The sequence below is a fragment of the Syngnathus acus genome, chromosome 6 (genome assembly GCF_901709675.1).
Source record: "Syngnathus acus chromosome 6, fSynAcu1.2, whole genome shotgun sequence".
Taxonomy (NCBI): Eukaryota; Metazoa; Chordata; class Actinopteri; order Syngnathiformes; family Syngnathidae; genus Syngnathus; species Syngnathus acus.
The window spans coordinates 10,312,764-10,335,482 of NC_051092.1; the positions used below are offsets into that span (position 1 = coordinate 10,312,764).

The window sequence follows — 22,719 nt, forward strand, 5'->3', positions numbered from 1 at the left end:
CAAATCATTTGTAAATGATGAACTGTTCCCTGTTTACTGTTTTTTGCTACTTTTTTGTCTCCTTTTTAATATGGGGACCTTTGCATGAACAGCAATGAAAAATACGTCTTGCTGAACTGTGTTTTTCTTGTTAGAAACCAGCATAAAAATTCTCAGATGTACAGAGAAATGTACAAAGACTCATCAGTACAGAATTCAAATAGGCCCCCACTAGGTGTGGAACGAATGGGTCCAAAAATGTTCTACCCACTCCAAACCTAAATCTTAACAACCTATTTTGAAGAAAAAGCCAATTTCAGCATGAGAAAACAATAACTGGTACAATTCGTTGCCTACCCGATCATTTTCTTGTGCACTCAGGCATGAAAAGACCGTAGGGCTCGTATCTATAAATCGTTCTTCCCAACCACCTGTAGCCTGCTTTATTGACATTTACGAGACAGAATTATCATAACTTTTGCATCAAATGCGAACAATGATTGAATAAATGCAACCATCTCTCACAGTTGTTTCTTCCATTTGCTTTAGTTGCTTGGTTCCACTTTTTTCTCAGTTAACATTAATTTAAATGTGTGGACACGATCGCTGGCCTTCACTCAGTGCTCATGTCTTTATTGTGCACATTGGACTGATTATCACAGCGGTAAAACAAAACCACACGGGGCTCGTCTACACATAAGTAGTGGAAAGAATTCTCCTCCACAATCGGGCAATAAAGTTGAAGTGGAATGAATTTTCTGTAGCCTTGCTTAAAGTTTTCTTTTTCTGTGATCAACGTTTGATCTTGTAAAAAAATAAACACATAACTCATAACGGGAATGGTGAATCTGGGTTACAAACAATGTGATGTAATCCTGTAATATATTAAAAAGCACTATTGTGTACTCTTTATATAGATTTGTATACTCAATAGAAAAACACACAAAAAAAATGTTTTTAGAATTACTTCTATTTGAGTGGACCTGACATTGGCTTCATATTTTTAGGAATGCTTCTAAAATGTGTCACAGTAGATGGAATAACAAAATATTTTCCAGAATAGGCAGCTTCATCAAAGTCAAATTGTGACATTAAGTACAAATCCAAGCACAGAAACACGGACAGTGACAAAATGACAATAACACCACATGAAGCTCGATGAAATAACATACAGCTGTCCAGCAAGCACTGCACAGCACATCTCGCACTTGATTACTAAAACATTTTATTTTACTACTGTATCATATTGCTATGTTATTGCCATACTCCTCCATGGCCCCAGAAGGGACCCGTCCCCCTCCTTGCTAAAAAGGAGCAACACCATGAGGAGACATTGCAAATCATGGTGCCAGAGCATCTGGGAGCTTTTCTCCAATCCGCAGATTGCATGTAGAAGTAAGTTATCATGTCTTGGTGGGTGGCCAAAGTGGCATGCAGACGTGTCAGCTCACAAAGAGCTCTGCTACCACAACTTGAAACGTTTCTCCATTTTGATCTTAAGGCTGATTTTGTGTCATCAAGTTTTATTTTTTTTGTCTGTGGCCACCTTTGATTTACCATCTCAGACTGAGAACTACAAATTAAAGCTCTCGAGGCATTACTTTTATGATCCTGATGATGAATCTCATGTGTATTGCTGGTCAGCTTAATAAACAACAAATGTTCTGGTGTCACTAAAAAACAGTGGTCAACCATTACATGACACAGCAGAGCAATTTTATCAATACAGGATGTGACATCCTCCTATAATCTGTCTGCCTGGCCTTGTTGAGCTGCTTTGTGTGTGTTTTGAGGAGCTTACATGCGCGGTAAAACCTGCAGTACAACATCTCCTGAAGGTTTAGTAATGATGTGGAACCATGCAGGGAAAGAGCACAATGTAGTTTGGAACGTGATAAAGCAGTCTTTCGGAAACAGAAACATAAACAGTATACTTTTATTGTCCTCTCAGGGGCTCCGTGTCCATGCATTTTGTTTGCTTTTGGTTCTGTAAAGTCCGCAATTTATCATGGAAGTCAGTCAGTGTAGCAGTAAAGATTGAGAAGTACTTCTCAAAAACACTCCCCTTCATCAGCATCTTATCAGATTTGCAGCTTGGTTACGTTTTCTATGCTCTCACAGGACAAATAAATATGGCGAGAAAATAGTAATAGTGAACAGTCCGCTTTTTGTTAAAGATGATTACCGTGGTTTGAAAAAAAAATAACGTTTTCAAATGTTAAGTGCTCGGAGTAACTATTGTTGTTTTTTCAAAGTCAAAGTCTGCTTTATTGTCAATTTCTTCACGCGCCAAGACACACAAATTTTGTAATGTCATTGTGTTCTTTTGTTTAATGATCTTGACTGTGCAGCCTTTTTTGATCATGAGAATGTTTTTTATTAAGTGGCAAACTTTTCTTACGACTAAATCAAAGCAGCTGCACAAATTAGTGCCAGAGTTGAATTATACCAATTTTCTGCAACTGTTTTCACTGTCAAATTCATGACAGTGCAAATATGTATTGGTCTGTTTCATCAAAAAGATTACATTTGAAATGCGTGTAATTTTGTAGCATTTTGGTGTGGTTGTGTGCTTTGTATAGTCATTTAGGTTTTCAAGCCACTTAGGAAAAGTTGGCGTCCATACAAACTGGATATTAACTGATTATATTTGATTGAAGCAAAATGTACCACAATGTTGTATTCTTTAGAGAAACTTGTGTGTATCTGAATGTCAGTAGTGTGAGATGTAGTATTTGAAAACTAGACATCACCTGTCTGAAATTAAAATAAATCATGATTTGTATTGCAAATAAGCAAAGAAAAAAACAACAGCTACTCAAACGTTTGAGCCTTGCTTAGACAAAAGTGTTGCTTTGTTTGCTTTGTAGCAATGTCGGTCCGACTGATCATCCAGGTTTGTTTAACTGGGTGTTTTGAAATTCAGCCCCTAGGCCTTCCTACCGCACTTAAATGGAACCTTACCATCTGAAGGAACGTCAAGTCTTTGTTAACAGTGTGAGAATTATTTGATTTGGCATTCCGTTGCACTCACTTTCATTGTAGGGTGTCAGTTTGAATTTCAAAACAACATTCCAGAATTCACACAGTGGGTACCCAGTTTTTGTTAGGTTAGCCCTGATTGAATTTGATGGCTAAATAAATGTTCTGTGATTGTAGCCTGAGGAGAATAAAACATTTATGGACCCCTAAACCAGAGTTATCTGGCTTTGTTTGTAAAATGAAGCATGTTTGCTTTGTGATTGGTCAATCATTCACAAGAATAGTTGAAGAGGTTGACTTGAAGTTGGGCCAAAAAAGGCAAGCGGGAATGTTTATAAAAAGTTGCATACTGTGTTGCTGCAATCATTATGGTTAATAAAAATCTGACCAGCGGAATGAATGAACATATTTTTACAAGATTCTAATCAGTCCGTCAATGGCTTAGGTTTGTGTCATCGTGAAAAAAAAGTCCTACTCCCATTCCTACGAAAGAGGGTTAGAGCCAGTGAAGAAAAAAAAACGAGGGGTGATAGGATTCTGACTTTTTTCTCAGAATTCTGACTTTAAAGTCAGAATTTATTCTCAGAATTCCGACTTTATTCTCAGAATTCTGACTTTAAAGTCAGAATTCTGAGAATAAAGTCAGAATTCTGACTTAAAGTCAGAAAGTGGGAATTCTGACTTTATTCGTCAGAATTCTGAGGAAAAAAAGGCAGAATCCTGTCACCCCTCGTTTTTTTTTTTCTTCACTGGCCCTAATCCTCTTCCGTACATTCGCTGTGAAAGTGATACTTCTTACTATGGCCAGCTGCCCCACTCCATTTTTATACCCTTTCTTAAGTTTAAGAGAAAAACAGGGTTCTGACAATTGGAGGGAACTCGCGAGCTAGCGTGTTTGTGTTGTGAGCGCCGTTGTTTGTACATGCGTCAAGTGCGGGGAAAAAAAAAAATTATATCACGCGATCGACCAATAGTGGCTTGGCGATCGACCGGTCGATCGCGATCGACGTATTGCGCACCCCTGCTTTAGATGCAGCCTTTTGCTTTCTGTGAAACATTTTCAATCTTTGAGCTCAGTCTATCGGCCTTACCAATCATCTAACTTGTGGGTTTCCTGATGGGTTCACACAGGTTAAAAGATTTGATCACAACCAGTGTCAGCCAAGTCTTCTTGACCCTGTGACCACTCCCACCATGGGGTCCAACAAGTCATGCCCTTGACTATAAGTAAACTAAGCTTGAAGGGCTTTATAAAGTTGTCTCCCTATGACTACAACTGCTGTGCAATTTATCTCAACTATATAACAAAGACTATGGATGATTTATTATTCACAATGATTCACGCCACTAAATTGGAATCTGATTTGAACAAGAAGCAGGGTTATCCTTGGTTGTGGTTCATGAGTCTGAATGTTAAACTTAAGCTATGACTGTTAAAGCAGCCAACAATTCACTTAAATCCAGGTTTCGGGTATCACTCTTTGTAAACTCGAGAGCCAGATGGTGCTAATTCCCAACAGTATGGATATGAAACCGTGCGCTCGTCTTATCTTGTCCTGAGTGCAAGTAATCAGCTTTTTACACCTAAATGACTTTACTGTTTGATGTTACAAGCTAAAACAGATAAGAGGAAAGTAATAGATAGATTGACCGAGGCTTTGTGGTTCTGGGACCACAAGTTGAATGGTTACTTGATCCGGCAGTAAAGGAGCAATGACACGTGTGGGTTGCAGAGTCATCCATCAAATACTTGGAGGGATTTAGTCAGGCGAGTGGTCTTGGGGAATTGTGAGTTGAGTGTCTGCAACACCCCAAGCTCATTTTCCTTCTGCTACAAGTCTATCATTGTGAGAAAGGAGCGTGGTGGAAGAGACTATCAAGATAGTTGATCTGAGTGATGATGAAGAGGATCGGACAGGTCAGACATACCTCATCGTCTCACAGAGTTATGTCTGAGGTGCGAGCCAATCTGATGGGGCTTGTTTCGGGAGGCTGTCTGCCGTTCGACGGATTGGTATTTAAATGGCGGTGCAGCGAGCCAGTTTGTGCACCCAGAGAATACTTCACTCTAATTAATTAAATTTGTATGCACTTTGAGAAGAAAAAAAAAAACTTTAAAATTGATGTTGCTGCTCATTCATTTCAGAGTAATGAGTGTGTTTGTTGAAAAAAAGACAGGCACAGACTCAAACCGAGCTTCGGTAATGAGGCCGTTTTGCATTTCAAGGATATTTTATCTATATGCCTTACAATGGCTAGATTGTTTCAATTCTGAACTCATTCTAAAAAATGCGGAGCTCACGTGGGTGTACTATAATAGATCATACACAAAAGACTGAAAAGCCTTTGTTATCAAGCAAAATACAGCTAAAGACAGGACCTTAATTCAAAAATATCCATAGTAAGAATAAGCAGTTCACTGTAGGATATGTTTCTTCAAGAGACGATAAAAATTATCTTGAAAGCACAGTAATCAGGTTACATATGTGGCTACATCAAATTATTGTTTTGGGTTGTCAATATTGTCAAAAGATTTAAAGCGGAATTCAACTCCCAGAAAAATTTGTTACATGTCCCTAAGTGGCCCCGTTATGCGAAACATGATATTCTGATTAATATTTTGATTGATACAAAATCCACTCGAGCAAATGTGATGTCATTTTTAGTTCACACCAATTGAGAAATGGCCGCCCTGAGATGTATAAAAACGAGTGGAATTTGCTGCCTCAATCATATTCCACAAATGAAATATTAACCAGAATACCGTGTTCAGACCAGTAGACCCGCATAGAATATATGATTGCTATGAAATTTTGGAGTTTACTTGCCTTTAATATTGCCGTTAATTTTGCGTTTTACACTGTATAGGCTACACAAATCACAACAATGTAAAATAAGTGAGGTTTAGCTCTGGCCCTCATATTCATTGTATGGGACTTTGTATTTATACTTTTCTCCAAATTCACCAATGATTTAAGAATAGTACTAGTCAGACTTGGTGCAATTTTGTTTTAGTCCCGTGTGCATTTGATGACAGATGCAGATGTGGCCACTTGAAAACTGTTCACCTGCAGCCACTGTACGCAGGTTTTGTATTATATAAGGACTTAACAACTTTTACCTGTGCCACAAAAGCGTCATGAGAGCCTCAAGATGAGCCTTGTAAATCCCTCTGGATCCCCCTGAAGTAATGATTGGGGTGTAATAACAGCCAGCAAGTCTCCCCAGTAAAGTCTGCGCAGAATTTCAACCCCTGGGCCTCACCAACCACTTCAATGCACTTCCTGTATTTTTCAAAGATCCTTCTTGAGTAGAAAAGTGGTCCTACTAGCTCTTTTTCCATCTTTTTTCTTTGTCATTGGATGAGAAGTTAAAGCCAACTCTCTTGGTGTTTTACCATTAATGTACTATGGAGATATGTTTCTATTTGGTCTGTCATGCTGTGTTTTTGACAGTGACTCGAATTACAAATAAATGTATTTTATGGCCTTATATATTGAACTGTGTCGCCACATAAGTCAAGAATGAATATCCTTTGGTAGTGGTATTTTCTTTCCTCGTATTCCAAAATAATTTGATGTGCTGTACTAGATCCATTTATATGTATGTTGAAGAAAGAACCAGGAGAGGCATTTTTGATTCTTCAATATAGTATGTCTTTGTCTTTCAGTTATTTTAGCGGAGTCATACAACAGTTCAATAGTAGCCTAGATATTCATACATTTTTCTCCTGTGTTCATTGTGCAATTTCCTGTGGTCTTCATTTTGGTTTCCCTCTCTTTGCATTGGCAGTGATGATGAGCAGATAGCAGAAATTCTTCTATTAGATGTGCTCGTTCATTCTCTGTTGTGTTATGTGGTCTTGGATCTGAGAGGAAATCAATGTCTCCCAAAGTTGAGGTTTTTTTTAAGGTTTGTGACGCATGATTTTATCCTACGGAAGGCGAGGCTTTCACATCAGGTTCATGAGTAATCTGAGAATGATCTGTACATGCATCTGTGTTGCATTTGGTAAGGCTTTAAAAAAAAGGAGAAATCTCAGTACACATTTTCTCAGGCTGTATTCTGTATTCCTCAGAAATAGTCTCACAACTGTAATTCTGATATACCAAATTGATGGGTTCTATCTCAAATACTTGTTTAATCAGCAAGAATGTTCAAGTTAACGTACTGAAAATAGAAATTACTTTAATGATTGAATTCAAGTGTTGCTGGACGGTTTGGACGGGTTATTTAACCAAGTTGTTTGTTTAACACACTTTAAGGATATGATAGAAAACAACTCAAGAACTCAAGAATTTTTTGGATTAAATTCATGTCTTCTAATTCACAACCATTTAAGTGATGAAAGGTCAAACATCCCTTTGTTTAATCTGCCAAACCACAATTTTTAAAGTGATTATAAAGTTCAAAACCAAATGAAGAAAGAACGTCATAAGCCGGAAACCAAGTCTTTCTTGTGTTAAATGTGCCGCATATAACGTCTTTGAGCTGCTTTGCTTTTTATTTGTTTGAGCTTTTGTGCCGTTTGTCTTTCAGAGAAATAACGTCCATCTGCTGATGAATGTATTTCTGCTGGCAGCCTGGGGCGTAATCCTGTTGGCCTGCCGTTTATACTGGATGGGTAACAAGCCCCCAAACTTCTCCAACTCCGACAACCCAGCAGCTGACTCCCCCTCCCTCCTCACCAGGACACTGACCTTTCTCTACCTACCTGCCGTCAACTTTTGGCTTCTTCTCTGCCCCATCACACTCAGCTTTGACTGGTCCATGGACACCCTACCTTTGATCAAGAGCCTCGCTGATTGGAAGAATGCTCATACACTCCTCTTCTATTTGGGATTTTTGCTTCTGGCTTGGTTCAGTGTGTGGAAGCAGCCAAGAGCCAAGGGCAAGGAGACTTATCTTAAAGCTCATTTGTTGACCAATGGAAAGAATGGAAACAGCAATGGACACAGTTACCAGAATCATGAAAATGAACATACGAGCAATTCTTGTATGAGCACTCACAGAATACAGAATGGCACCCAAAAGCTCCAGGAGAGCAGGACCTCGCTACCTCCTACAGAAAATGTTGTGGTGTTCTCCCTCGGCCTTTTGGCCATCCCTTTCCTCCCAGCCACAAACCTCTTTTTCTACGTAGGCTTTGTGATCGCAGAAAGAGTACTTTACATCCCCAGCATGGGATTCTGCCTGCTGGTAGCTGTGGGGTTGAGGTCTCTCTACGTCCGACTGAGAAAGAGGTCCTCTAGGACTTTGTTGGTTTACTGCAGCGCAGCCGTGATTTTGCTTTTTGGTGTTAAGACTGTTTTGAGGAATCGAGACTGGGAGAATGAAGAGATGCTCTACAAATCAGGGATTTCAGTTAATCCTGCAAAAGGTAAGCTACTTTAACAGAAATGCGCATGCCAAATTGAATGTAGATGAAAGACGCGGCTTCTCAAATTCAAGCATCTTTAACAATTGCCTGCACGAGAGAAAAACAATTACATTTAATCAATATTTTAACACCTTAATGCAATCAAGATTGCCTCTTTAGACGTTAGGTGAAGAAACTCAAGACAATCCAATTTGTAATCAAATTGGACTTATATACACTTACTGCAGATACAGTAAATTGAAGTTGTCGAACACCTCCACCTTGGGGAGTCTCACATGCTACTGTAGTGTTGCCCAAAAAAAACAAAATCAACCTAGTGCATTATGTCCAGTGTTGGAACCTCAGCAACAATTGTAACTGAATGGAGTCAACAAAGTATCAAGACTTTAAAAATTTAAGCATGTCAACAAATTAATGAAAGTTGCAAGCTATTTTATTATAATGACATGCACAAGGTCTCTATCTGCTGCTGTTACTGCTCTAAATAATTCAAAGTAAGGCTGTTTCAAAATGTCTTTTCTTCATCAGTTAGCCTCACTACTAGAATATGGAAGTTGTGCATCTCCTTCTCAAACTCTACCTCATTTTTCAGAATGAGCATTCAAAGAAACAAAGCTGAGTGTTCTTTTGTACTCAGTATGCTGCTTTTTTTAATAGCACAAGTTTGCCTTTTTCACTTGGAAGGGCACTACTGCCGTGGCACTACTTTATAATTGCATCCTTCAACAGGAATTCAAATATTCGACAGTCCTTTTATTGAAGGCCAACAGACAGGGATTTCTGTTCAAATCATTGCTCTAATCGCCACTTAAAAAGGAAGTAGGGCTACGACTCGTGAGGCAACAGCAGGATACATTGTGTAAGCTAATTTCCCTTTCAAATATTGCACCAGAGCTGAGGCATGACAGGCTGTTTGTTTTGGCCAACCATCAACCGAACAGAGCAGAAGGGGCATTCATGTTCATCCTAGCCAGGGATTCGACCTCAAAGAAAATCGAGCATTTGTCTGAATTGTGAAATTTAACGCTAAACCAGCGGACCGTCATCCAACCGTCTAAACAAGCATGCAACTAAAGGCACAAATAAGTCAGACAGGCTTGCAAATTCTATTTACTTCTACTAAATATTCCTCAGGGATCGTGCTTGGTAGGAAGTAAATGATCACATTGTAGAAAGGCGTGCTGCATTGAATTTTGAAAATAACCTACCGATAGTAATGTTAAGACTGTTGAAACTAAAATGACAGTGCAGTTTATATGTATCAAGTATCTATGTAGCTTTATATGCACCTTAAATTGTTCCGTGTGCATTTTCCAGCTCATATTGTAACTGTATAAAAAAGCTCTCAAGATACTTACGTATTTCTTTCTTTCTTTCACTCCTACATTTATTGCTAATGCCATTAGTAGTTAAATAGCTCAGTGGTGGTCTCCTTTTCAAGCACACTCTCACAGCAATAAGTGGTTCTCTCTGGCACAAAGCTCTCCTAGTGTGTCATCCCTCAGCCCTGTAGAGCAGCTGCAGCGGGACAACATTCTTTTAATGGCCTCAAAACATACAATCCAACAGCCTTGAGCGGCTGTGGATAGCAAAATAAAACCTATTTACTATGTCATCAATTCATAAAGAGATTTAAACGTTGTCATTCATGAATATTGCGACACACGCATCACAATGAATGTTTTCTTTTTGGATTTGTCAGCATGGGGCAATCTGGGAAATGTCCTGAAGAGCCAGGGCAAGATGGAGGAGGCAGAACAGGCATACAGAAATGCGCTCTACTACCGCAGCAACATGGCTGACATGCTGTATAATCTGTGAGTAGAAATTTTGTCGTTTTGCGTGTTAGTGCTTTCTTTCTTCCATGTACTAAAATCACCCCAATAGATGACGGTTGTTGACGTCTTCCAGTATGTTCTTACAAGAATTCAGATGGAATTTACGAGTTAAATACATTAGTGTCATGATTTTCAAACAATCACTATATTCCCTACCAAACTCACTATATTCCCTACCAAATCCAATGAACTTTATAGTGAAATGTTGTGAATTATTTTCCGTACAAAACACTAGTTAATTATCTTGCGAAAGCATATTCAATCATTGATTCTATGTCTGCTCGATCAAATGGCGGCGCCCGCCTCCTAACAAGTTCCATTGATCACAAGACTATTCTCAGAGGAGGCTTCCTCCCACCTCAGTATGTTCCCAGTGGAGCTCAATATCTGACAGCTATAAGTGGTGTGTTGAAGCCTGAGGGAAATTGCAGAACACCCACACCCAATAATGACGGACTGTAGTGTTCTGTGGTTTTCTAATATCTACAGATGAAGAAACCTCTAAATATATTGTGCAAATCTGGCTAAGAATGCTGATAGAGAGATTTTTGCAACTATTGTGTAACTAATTCCTCTTAGTCAGGATTGAAAATATCCTGATAACAAATTAACAAACAGAATTTAGAATTTCCTGTGTGGAATTACCCCTGAACAGGTTTTGATTCTTTTCTTTAGATTTGTTACCCTAGAATAAAAAATGGTTATGTTCTGTCATCCTATGTGAACCAGGAAGTGACCAGGGATGTCAACGTTAATGTGATCTTTAAGAGCACTGTAGCTTGCGTGGATCTGATTGTTGTTGAATCATATCTTGAAGCAACTAGTGATGGTTTTAAGCAATGTTTACTCATTACATGACTGTACTTTGCAGTCCAAGGAAGTACATTATGACCTGAACTCCAGTCACTGTTATGCAGTGGTCAGCATCTCTGATATGGATGGAAAAAGCAAACACAAATACTGTGCTTAATCTTTTCAGAGTTCACAAGTTCAACTTTGATCAATGTTTACTAAGCTAGACCTGGAATAAAAACACAGCGGCAAACCTGCTGGCATGCTCTTTTTTTTCCTTTAACTGCTTGTATTCTCTACCTATGATTGCGTTCTTTGAAAACATCTCCACCTTAGGGGTTTCTTGCAATTCATTGTCATTTTGATGTTGCAGTGGTTTGCTGCTGCAGGAGAGCAACAAGTTCTCAGAGGCGCTTCACTACTATAAGCTGGCTATTGGGAGCCGGCCAACTCTGGCCTGTAAGTACAGCTTCTCCGGGTATTGACAATCTGCAGCGCTTGGTTGTGGCTGCACTGTGTCCAGGCAACAGTGAAGGCAGGCTGCGGTTATGTGAGGCCAGTGGAATGGGAGGCAAAGGGCAGCAGGCCTACAGCTGGTGCTTTCAATTGAACAAGCAAACACATGATGTCATCTATGATTAATTCTGTAAGGAAGTTCTTTTCTGTGCTTGACTTGGTTTGGATTTGTTTTCTCCACCATTTGACTAGTTTGTCTGAAAATTGATTTCCCACAAGGTGTTCAGCAGCCAGGCTCACTTTGTCATGATTACAAATGACTCCCAGTTTTACCAGAATATATTAGCTCCCAATTGTTCTATGATAGATAAACAGGAAGTCTGTTCCTTCTGCCCTGATGTAATTAAAGATCTAATCACGATCGCGGTTGGACTAGAACATTTCAATTCGGTGTGCAATTATCCAATCAATTTGTTGATAACAGAGGTAATGAATTAGCCAGAGCAGCCGACATATTGAAGGCAAGAGAATTGTATTGCCTTTTCTCGTTTACTCCACTGCTCAATGCCTAATAACAGAGGTAGTGCAAAAATGCCCCAATTATTTTATGGCTCTCGTTTGCAGTTTTCTGTCACAGGCCTGCTTCACTTATTTGATACAATAATTAAAATATTAATGTTGAAATTCCCAGACAGAATAAAAATAGGAAAGGGTGTTTTAATCAACCACGCAGCCAAATCCAATTAGTGTATTTTATTCAGAATACCATAGGACCTCTTCATAGGTCAACCATGAAACATAACGAAACAGATTTTTATTTCTTTAAATTAAGGTGTTTTCATAAAGTCTGTGCATTTTGTATACGATAGCTTCATTGTCATATAAAAACAACAAAAACAATTTCATACTGCAAAGAAAGTTGCAAGATTCTTAGACGCTGTCAGAATACATGAATGCGTATTTAAATTTTTTTAAATGCTGTTTTAGCTCAACAATCTTGAAACACAACACAGACGGAGTCCGTTGGAAAATTGCACTAATTAGCACCGCTTTAGTCACTCGTTCAGCTTATAATGCAAATGAATACATTTTGTGCTTTCTTTTTGTCTTTTTTTTTTCTATACAGCCGCCTACTTGAATACAGGCATTATCCTGATGAATCAGGGTCGCCTGGAGGAGTCTAAGCGCACTTTTCTAACCTGCGCTGACATTCCAGACGAGAACCTGAAGGACCCTCACGCCCACAAGAGCTCAGTCACCAGCTGCCTGTACAACTTGGGGAAGCAGCTTCATGAGCAGGGACAACAAGAGGTGAAGCTAGTTCTGTTTTTCGCAGTCAAGCATATTAGTTATACTTGTCCCGAGATGCAGTACAAATGATATATCTACAGTACACGGTTATTATTCTGGTGATAGCTTACAAAGGTGGCTTCTATTATTGATTTGTATCAAAGGTCTTCCTTTATATTTTTGTTTAGAGTCTAAACAAAAATAAAATAAACTTTAGACCTTATTAACATACACTGTATGTTTCCGGCTGGTAAAAATGCATACATATTACAATAATATGATTTGTTTTGTATCGTATTGTTTCAGTGGTGTCTTTCTGTTCAGTGCATACTATAACAATAAACCCCGTGTTGACCCCCAACTCATAAATAGCATTCCATTTTGATAATGGAACAAAGCCTCATTAACATATATAATATATAAAGCATTCAATTTGCTCAAACAATTAGGCACAAAGCATTTGTTAATATATTTGTGTAATTCTTAAGGGGAATAAAAAGAAAGAGTTTGCCGATACAAGTGGTGAAATCAAATGTAGGCAGTAGCTAAATTGGCCCCTGAGGGGGGGGGGGCTTGTGTTCTGTACATATTTTCTATAATTGCCTTTGTCAAAGGGTATGTACTGAGCAGATAAACCTTAGGCTGTTTTGAAGCACTCCATTTGGTTTCAACCCCCTGAAGACTTGTGTAGCTGTGGTTTCAATTCTGCACATTACCACTGTACAGAAGCACTAGCACTGCTGGTTGAGTTGGGAATTTGGCAGGAGTCCCTGCAGATTCCATTTCACTCTAGACAGTGTGATGGCTGAAATCTGACCTCTTGACCACAGCATTAGCTTCAGCAGTAAACTGGTTCCAGATCCTTTGACCATTTAATTTGAGAGGTAAATCGCTGCCCCCATACACAGAATGCGAAACCAAACTCCGGTCGTCTTAATAGCCGTGACATTGTGGACAGACCCTTCCTTCCTCCTCAGCTCTGTATCAACCAGCCTCCAAGCAACCCCCCAATTCCACGCTTTGTATTGACGCCAGGCGACCCAAGCGCCAGTCGAAGGCAAACATCCCACCTTTTTTTCTCTTGTGTGTGTCATTCATAGGGGGCCCTCTCCATCTTTAAACAAGCAATACAGAAGATGCCAAGGCAATTTGCACCGCAGAGCCTCTACAACATGATGGGTAACAACTGTTTTTTGTTTCAACGCTGAAAGCATCGCAGCTGTTGTTTTTCAATGCGGGGGAAAGAACACGCTGCAGAAACAAGGCTATGAGGTTATATTTGGGAGGATTCCACTCGGCTATAACTCTTAAAGTACCTTTTTTTGAACTCAAAATTATTATTGTAGTGAAGCCTTGAAAGTTGATTTGAAAAATTGAGTTTTACCTAAGTGATGGGGAAAAATATGGCTTGAAAGTCACACCAAACATGAGTTGAGTCAACAGCTGTCAAGCATAGATCAGCATAATGTGTCAGACCTGAGTATAACTTGGCCTAGTTTAGTTGTCAGTATCTTGCTACTAATTTGCTCACATTCAAGTTACACCGAAACACCCGCAATTCATCACCTGGAAATTTGTGCACAACCCTCAAAAGAGGGCTTGACTCGTTCAGTTCTGAGTTTTCATGAGATGTGACTTCCATTTAGGAAACATTTCACACTTTGAAATTATTCGGAAGTTACCAACCGTTGCCAGTGACGTGTGCACTGCTCATTTACAATACGTTGAAGCAGCATGTGTTTTCACATTCAGTTTTTAATCAATTCAGTCAAAATAATTGTTTCCCAATACTGTGCTCATGACTAAATCTATATTTGGACACTTTATGGTTATTGGGCAGTCGGTGATGATTTCAGCAATGTGTGCCCACTACCAAACCCCTGCACAGTTAGCCAGTCAATCACTGACTGTCTTTGACTGTGGGAGCAGCTGAACTGAATAAGAACATACAACATGACGTTTCGGCCTGATGGTGCAAAGAAAGTGCTGCACAGAAGTTGAATGATTTCAACTCCAGAAGCAAGCTTACAGCTGTAGAGCAGATGCTCGGTTGCTCCTTCTCCCTTTTTTCTCTCTTCCTGCCTCCCCCTTCTTCCTCTATCATAAGGCCACTTCTCATCATCTGCAAGCCAGACTTGGTAGTGCCACTGCTTCATTTATTTGTTGGCGAGATGCAATTTTACAGAGTTACTGAGAAGATGTCAAAATGTCGACGAAAGCTCAATTTGCCATGAAGCAGCAATTTTGTAACAGGGCCTTCAATATTTTCTTTTCTGCACTTTACTTTTGTGTCGCCCCAGATCTGAATTTGCACAACTGGCGCACCTGCTCGTAACTATTTTCACGTTTATTCCCTGTGCTGTCCTCATGCTGTTTGTCAGTCGCCAATGAGCAGCCCCTTTCATCACATGCACTGTGCTGGGCCTACTCCAATGCTCTCTGGCGAGCTGAGGAATTTTCCACTCCAAGGCTAGTTTAGATGCTATGTTACATCTTGGTGTGCACTGATGGTTTTGTTAGATACGTGGAATGTTGAGAACATTCAAGTGGTTTAGAAAATGGATGAGTGGATTTTATAGCTTTAATGAGTTTGCTTAGCTACTCATGAGATTGTGATTATTGTCTCGGCTTATCTTGTCGCTACTATTAGAATGCCGATATTTAACGTTTGACATCCCGACCACTAATACTGAGATAACTTGCAGAATGGAGCATTGAAGCTCAGTGATGTAATGTAATTATTAATTGTAACATGAGGGACTAAATTGACTATTGATTCTAATAAAGTAAATTTGTAACAAAAACAAATTCCAATTTACTGCGTCAGCATTTATCGATTGTTAGAAAACCCAGATTGTTTGGAAATTTGTGGCCGTCAACTTTTAATGCATTGTTTTTTGTTTGATGGTGTGAACGGTCTTTGAATGCAGACCAGGTAGCTCGCGGAACGCGAGATGAACCACAAAGTTTGAGTGTCTTGCAAACAATAAGACAAATAAATATTCAATGACAAGTACTGTGTGGAATTCAATTTCCACCACATTTAAAGTCACAGATGGACTTGCGCTTTATGCGACCGCTGACGCACTGCTTGTTTGCCCCGCCTGACTTATTTGTCCAGTCCGGTCAAAAGGGTGGCATTACTTAATAATAATTTAATTTTTAATTATATTTTTAATTTTAAACAATTGTAACTGCCAATTGAATGAAGGAAAAGTGAACATGTCCACGTCTTGTGTAGAATCAGCTGTCACATACGAGATAAAAATCGGAGGAATTTTTATTTATCAAAAATGTTATCAGGTATTTGTTAACTCATAACACAGTGCTATAGAAATACTGCAGGTTAGGTCTGCATATTCCTAACACACATTTAATAACTCTCATGAGCAAAAACTAGATTAAGGACATAATAATAATTTTGTATGTCATTACATCCTCACACCACCCCAAATGTGACTGTTAATTCAAGAAGTGTGTGTCACCTGTTGCCTGTCATACTTTCTCATCAGTGCAAGGCTTAGTCGTAATCTCTACAGAATTAAAGTGTTCCTATGGTTCCAGTTGTTCCAGCGTGGGTAAAAACTGAGCAGCTGCATATACAAACCATGTCAAAAGCTCAAGTGAAGCGTTAACACCTGGAATACGCAAAGCCTCCTTCCCTGGATGCATTCTGAGCTGCGTTGTGTAGAGTTACCATGCAATGTTGTCAAATTCTTGGCAATAACGCAGGCGTCACCTGATGACTTTGGACGAGATGTCATTGTTTTTCCAGGTGTGAGCAGGTTGAGGGTCAGATGTGGTGGTGTCAAATGATGTCTGACACATGAGGCAGGATGAGATAGCGCTTAATATAACACTGCTCAAATCACACACTACACCGTGTTCTAAAACATTTGATCAGTGATGTTGGGATTGAGCGCAGAATTTTGAAGAAAGCTTTTACTGACCCAATTGTACCAGATCCGAATCAAAAGTTGGTTGTCTATCTTTAGCAGCACAAGCGGCAGATGTGTGGTTTCTTAACCTTTGACAGCTTGAACCCTGACCTGATCTCTGCCTTTGCCCTCACAGGAGAGGCCTATATGAGACTAAACAAACTGACTGAAGCTGAACACTGGTACCGAGAGTCCCTGCGAGCCAAGCCGGACCACATTCCTGCACACCTCACCTATGGAAAACTGCTGGCTACCACAGTAAGCTTTCTCCCTCCACTCTTTTGTTTGGCCTTTAAAGCCACTATTATATTACTTATGAAGGAAATCATGACAAATTGTGCCTCTTGCAAGTGAAGTCATACGCAAAAATAACTGAACACAATACACACAGGGGGGTTCTGCTGACACTTTTGCTCCAGCGTCAGGGAAGATAAATATTTTCCTGACGCTTTTGCTACACCTTAGTGGATAAATATTTCTCTAGACTGGAATTCTTTTCAAAACCTTTCACTGTCCTCTGTCCTGCTATTATTCATCTGCCTGAAGACTATCTAATAAAATACATGGTTATTTTGGCACAATGTTGTCATTTGGTACGGTCTAATGTATTAAGCCAGTGACATTGCAATTTTTCATTCGATATTTTTTGTCACTTTTTGTATTCCTGTACGTCATTTACAACCTTCACCGAGCCTGTAATGAAAGGACATAAGTGTGTACTAAAGCCCAGTGCAATGGCATCTGGACTTCTTCTGGAGAACTAAACATCTCCTGACTTAATTTCCATAAACAAACAATTTCATCTGTGAATTAATGTTTTTCTCAATTATGAACCTTTTGAAACTGATCCCTTTCCTAATTGGAAAAAAAGGCGTTCAAGAAGAAACATTCATCTGAAACCAACCCCAATTTTCTATTGCGGGTTCTAATAAGTCAGTTTCAATTGTTTATCTATTTTCATCCACTCATTTGTTGTCTGCAGCTTTCATAGTATACAATGTCACGGATTAGGTTCAAGCCCATCCCTGCGCACCAGCAGACTACACTCTAATTGGTCAATCACAGGACACAAAACCAATTCACACCCGCACACACTGAGCAGATATTGATCACATGCATGCTGCTATGTTTGCTACACCACTATGACTGACCCAAATTACTGCCATTTGTAACCAAACTGATGTCTTGAGACTTCAGAGTTATTCCACTGTGATCTTAAATAAAAGTCGCGTGTTAAGCAGACATAAAGTACTTTCTGTGCAAGAGCCCTTCATCATAAATCACATGAGCTCAAGTTGTTTTTTCAAGCACAGTCTCTGGGAATAACACAGAAGAGTGTTATGGTATGGTGAAGTTTACTCTAGGAAGGCGCTCAGCTACCCGTGACGAGAATCGCATTTTATTTAGGAGACTGTTACTGATTTTAGCTCAAAGTCGAAACCTTAAGGGATGTAATTGTGTACATTTTGACAGTGATGGATGGAAAAGGAGTTCTAAAGCACATATGATTGTATTAGTGCAATGCCAGCACAGGAGGGAAGTTAATTATTGGGCTTGACCGCTGTGACACGTTTATTCTTAATCAAACATCTTTGAGGCTTTGTACTTACGAGACTGAGTCAGTGTGGGGAAAGGATATAAGACGAGCCCTGCAGCCTGGTCATCTGTCATCGCCCACTTGCACACTCTCCTGTGGCAAAATTACTAGCCAGGAGAATGTTCCAGAGCCATTCCGGATGGTTGAGGTGCAGGGTGGAGATTCTGAGAGATTAAGCTCGATCATTAAAGCTTGAGTGAAAGGACAAGAGGTGCAGAACTGGTAGCTGAAGCACAGACGGCGATTGAATTGGAGTTTATTGCTTGTCGGGAAGGAAGAGGGAGATGTAATGAAATCTCAGCCGCCTCATTGTGCTAAACACTCCACACCTCCACCTTAGGGATTAGAATGTGTGACAGAATGTTGGCACAAATGGTTGCTAATAGAATTGTTTTTCTCGACATGCTGTTATTTTCAACAGTTAATAAATCAGGCTTCATCCAAGGGATCCCTTTGCTACTTGTGTGACATTATCCAGAGATTTGAGGTGTGAGGCACACACCATTAAGGCCAGCGTATGTGCCAAAATGCAAGGAAGCATAGAAGCTCACTGGAATGAAAGATACAAAAGTAGAAATAGGCCATGTATTTTGGTAGTTGAATGCTGATTCTGATTCTATTTGCCTTATGGAAACAGTCATCATGTATCTTAGGTGTGAATGGTGCAGTACAAACCGCAAACTAAAAAAACAGTTGATTTTTTTTTTTGTGATGGTGTGAGCCTAAGCAGAGTCTGCACTGTATAGAGGCCATTCAGGACATGATTTATCATTTCAGGAAAAAATGTGAAATGCTAACCCAAACCCCCACTGCATATCTTGGGCATATACTACTATTATGGGTAATAAAGGTATGATTTGAGACAGCTATGATTGGTGATAGGCTCCAGCAAGTCGCGACCCTTGTGCGCTTCGGAAGATGAACGGGTGGATGAATTTGAGGCAGGCCTTTTTATTTACCCAAGTAAACCACTTGTATCTGCATTCACCATCCATCCATTTTCTAACCGCTTATCCTCACGAGGGTCACAGGCTCAACAGTATACATGCGTCCGTTTTTTTTCATCTGTCTGATATACACTGTGACTTTACTTTATTTGTCTGTAACTCATTATGTCAAGATGTGTCAGAAGTCACATCTTCCATCCATTCTCAACTCCCATTTGTGAGAATGAAAGCTTTATTCTGACTTTGAGAAAATATACACACACACACACACACACACATATGCCTCCGTTATTATAAAATCATCAGCCTGTCAAAAGGCAGAATGAAACTACCCAGAGATGACCGTCTTCCAATTGGAATGTAAGTTGACTCCCAGGCATATTTACTGGGCAGTATACCTCACACTGGCTTGATTTTCCACAGCATGGGAGGGAACTAACCACACTTGTATATTTACATTCGAAAATTAATTCATTGAATGTGCAGATCACTTAAAACCATACCGGCGTTCATATGAGATTGGTGGTTGGATGGTGCCACAATGAAGTATTTCACTATCTAAAACCTATAAAGGCTTTGTGAATGCATTATGCATGTTGGGTTTATTGTCCTTTCAAGTGAACACATTCTAATTATGGCTGCCTTGTTAATACTAAACCAGGCTCTTATAGATGACTGCTGTTTGTGGTTTGTTTGATCAGATGTCTTCTGACGCCTGTGTTGAATCTGTCCACGTCCCAGTCTGCACTTCTATTGGCCAGCTGCTCTGCTTTCTTAACTTTGATTGACAATTCAAAGCCACTAGGGTCTTTTTTTGTGGGTTTGTTTTTAATTGCGTCCTGTTTTGGGACTGGTTTTGTTTTGCATTGGGGTTAATTCACGGTATATACACAGCTGCACATGCCTTGCACATTTGAGTGATCATTCTCATTCTCACTAGATTATAGATTGGTTGTCATCAGTCTCTTGCAGTTAATTTTTGTGTCAGGTTTATCATGGGTCAGAAAGGGGCACATCTGAATTCAAGTCCACCAAAATGTGTTTGGGTTTTATCGGTTCAGGGTCAATTTGAATCAATTTTCCATTATATAGAAACCAAGGTACACCCAACATTCTGTGGTTACGTTCCGCAAGTGTTAGAAGATAAGATATAAGATGGATTTATTTGCCCCGTTTGATCGGCCGTATCAAGAGTAACCACGCTTACAGTATGTTGACACAACACATGAGCTTGAAGAAATAGCAAGGGTGCAATGCGTATTTATTCAGATTTATTGTTAAAGTGAGGCTGCGGTTTGGGGAGACATGTTAAGAATACACAAAGATATTTGGACTGTTGAGCTGAGTGCGGTATTATTGGAATGAATAGTTTCATGAGGCAATTGAAATAGCGATAATGACACTGTGGTTAATCTGTCTCAGGGGCAGAAATCAGAAGCAGAGAAGTACTTCTTGAAGGCTATCCAACTGGATCCCACAAAGGGCAACTGTTACATGCATTATGGTGAGTAGCCGTTTGTTTTCTCGACTTCATTTGGACGTATCTTGATCCCAGCCTCATATCCTCAAGTAACATACACATATATGCAGTAGCTTATGTATTGGTCTTTGTAGTCAGGAAGCCAGTGTATTGACAGACAGAATCTTATTTGAACAAAATGAACTTAATTTTATTGTCAGTTGATTTATCACTATTGTGGATGTGTTTGTAAAAAAATGTAATATTTGTTACTATGTTTACATTTTTGACAGTAAATTCCTGAACATTAACAGTGATATTAAAAATAATATTGAATACTGAACAGTAACAGAGTCATTAGCTCAAATGATCAAAAGAAGAGGAGGTAGAACACATGAGATAACTCAATTTTTTTCTATAGGCTTGTGATTAGACAACAAACTGCAAAATTATAACCATTGACAATGCAATGATGCTTAGTACAAAAACACAGATATTGTTCTGTTTCAGTTGACCGGATGGGTTATAGCGATATTAAATCAACACTGATTGTTAATGTGCTTGCAGTTTGTAGAGGTGTAGAACAGCACAGCATTATACCAACAGCCGTTTCTAATTTATTGATGACCTCGTTTCGCTGAAAAATATGACAGAATCCAGTAAAAAGCCAATTTCTTCATCAATTCCGCAGCACTTCCTTCTGGCTCGAGTTTGTAAATCACTTGCAAGATTGTGGGGACAATGCACCAGCAGGAGTTTACAACATCAACACTTGGCCGCATGATCGAACGCATTTTTCAGCTGCATAGCATCACTTCCGGCGCAATTTGACCGCATGTAGTTTCCGAATTCTGGAAAGGCTCACATAGCCTTGCTGGACTGCATAACCTGAGGCGAATTTGAACAGGCTTAAGGTGAAGTCACGCCGGAAATGACTTCATGCTTTCGAAAATGCGGCCTTCCATAAATGCGACCGGTGGCATTATATTATGAAGGGTTTTTTGAGTATATTCTTTTTCCAAGTCTGTGTGCTTTGAGCAATACACACTTTTCTGATCATTTCTCAGTCCACTAAGCATCCTGGTTGAGTATTTTGGGAAAGCTGAAGTCAACACAGTACCCAAGTCCCCACAAAAACTTCTCCCACACAACTTTAGTTATATATTAATCACAGCACATGTTACATTCTCTGTTTGCAAATTTGTTAATTTGAACAGTTAAGACTGAGCAATGTCGAAATATTTACATTTGTGTCCTGTTTTCGTTAATGTTCTTCCACCTTGGGTGTCATTATGCCGGTTCTATTTCTCTCAAGAGTTCCCCTTTGCATTCTAACAATGCAATTCTCTGTTGGGCTTCCAGGTCAGTTCTTGTTGGAAGAGTCACGCCTGCTGGAAGCGGCAGAGATGGCACAGAAGGCGGCGCGACTCGACAGCGAGGAGTTTGATGTGGTCTTCAGTGCTGCTCACATGCTCAGGTAAGTTTTGAATTAGAATTCTTTTAGTTTGTGGTATCTCAACCGTGTACTCTATTGCTTTATTTGAATGGGATGGCAGTTTGTAAAAGAGGGACTTGTGCCATGTCTGGATAGTTTCGCCTCAGCCAGTACAATTGACTCGACTCCACTTTATAATCGTCTTCTGTGGTCGCATTGCCAGCTGAGCTCAGTGAGCTTTTCAGCTGTATATTTTCATACGTGCTTTCCCACTTTCCCCTGCCACTCTTGCTTTGCGGGAACTGGCTTCCACTCCAAAATCAAAGAGCAACGTCCAACTGAGGGGCCAGAAATATGAAGTGTTCATAGCCCACCAGCTCTCTATTGTTTTTCTAAATGCAAGCCATCAAATGGGATTTGATGCTGAATGCATAAATGAAAGCTTTATTTACTGTGAGAAAAAAAAAAAAAAGAAAAGTTGTATTATGCATGACAAACCAGTAGTTTATGTCCTTCTGAATGGAACCTTTTAAATATTCAATGGCTGGTACATTCAGTATGATGAATGGAAATTGGCAAAGAAAGCAACGTAACTAAATATAGTAGCAAATAAGTAAATCTACACA

At 39.6% G+C, this 22,719-nt stretch overlaps 1 protein-coding gene across 1 annotated transcript in view; it reads left to right on the forward strand.

Annotated features, from left to right (window-relative positions):
- Positions 1–22,719, forward strand: part of tmtc2b (transmembrane O-mannosyltransferase targeting cadherins 2b) — a 64,419-nt gene that overhangs the window by 34,396 nt on the left and 7,304 nt on the right. The window contains exons 3-10 of the mRNA XM_037254385.1: positions 7,501–8,341; positions 10,044–10,158; positions 11,345–11,430; positions 12,554–12,738; positions 13,818–13,896; positions 16,792–16,913; positions 20,622–20,703; positions 22,021–22,135. Coding sequence (XP_037110280.1) covers positions 7,501–8,341; positions 10,044–10,158; positions 11,345–11,430; positions 12,554–12,738; positions 13,818–13,896; positions 16,792–16,913; positions 20,622–20,703; positions 22,021–22,135 — 1,625 coding nt within the window. The remainder of the gene's footprint in view (positions 1–7,500; positions 8,342–10,043; positions 10,159–11,344; positions 11,431–12,553; positions 12,739–13,817; positions 13,897–16,791; positions 16,914–20,621; positions 20,704–22,020; positions 22,136–22,719) is intronic.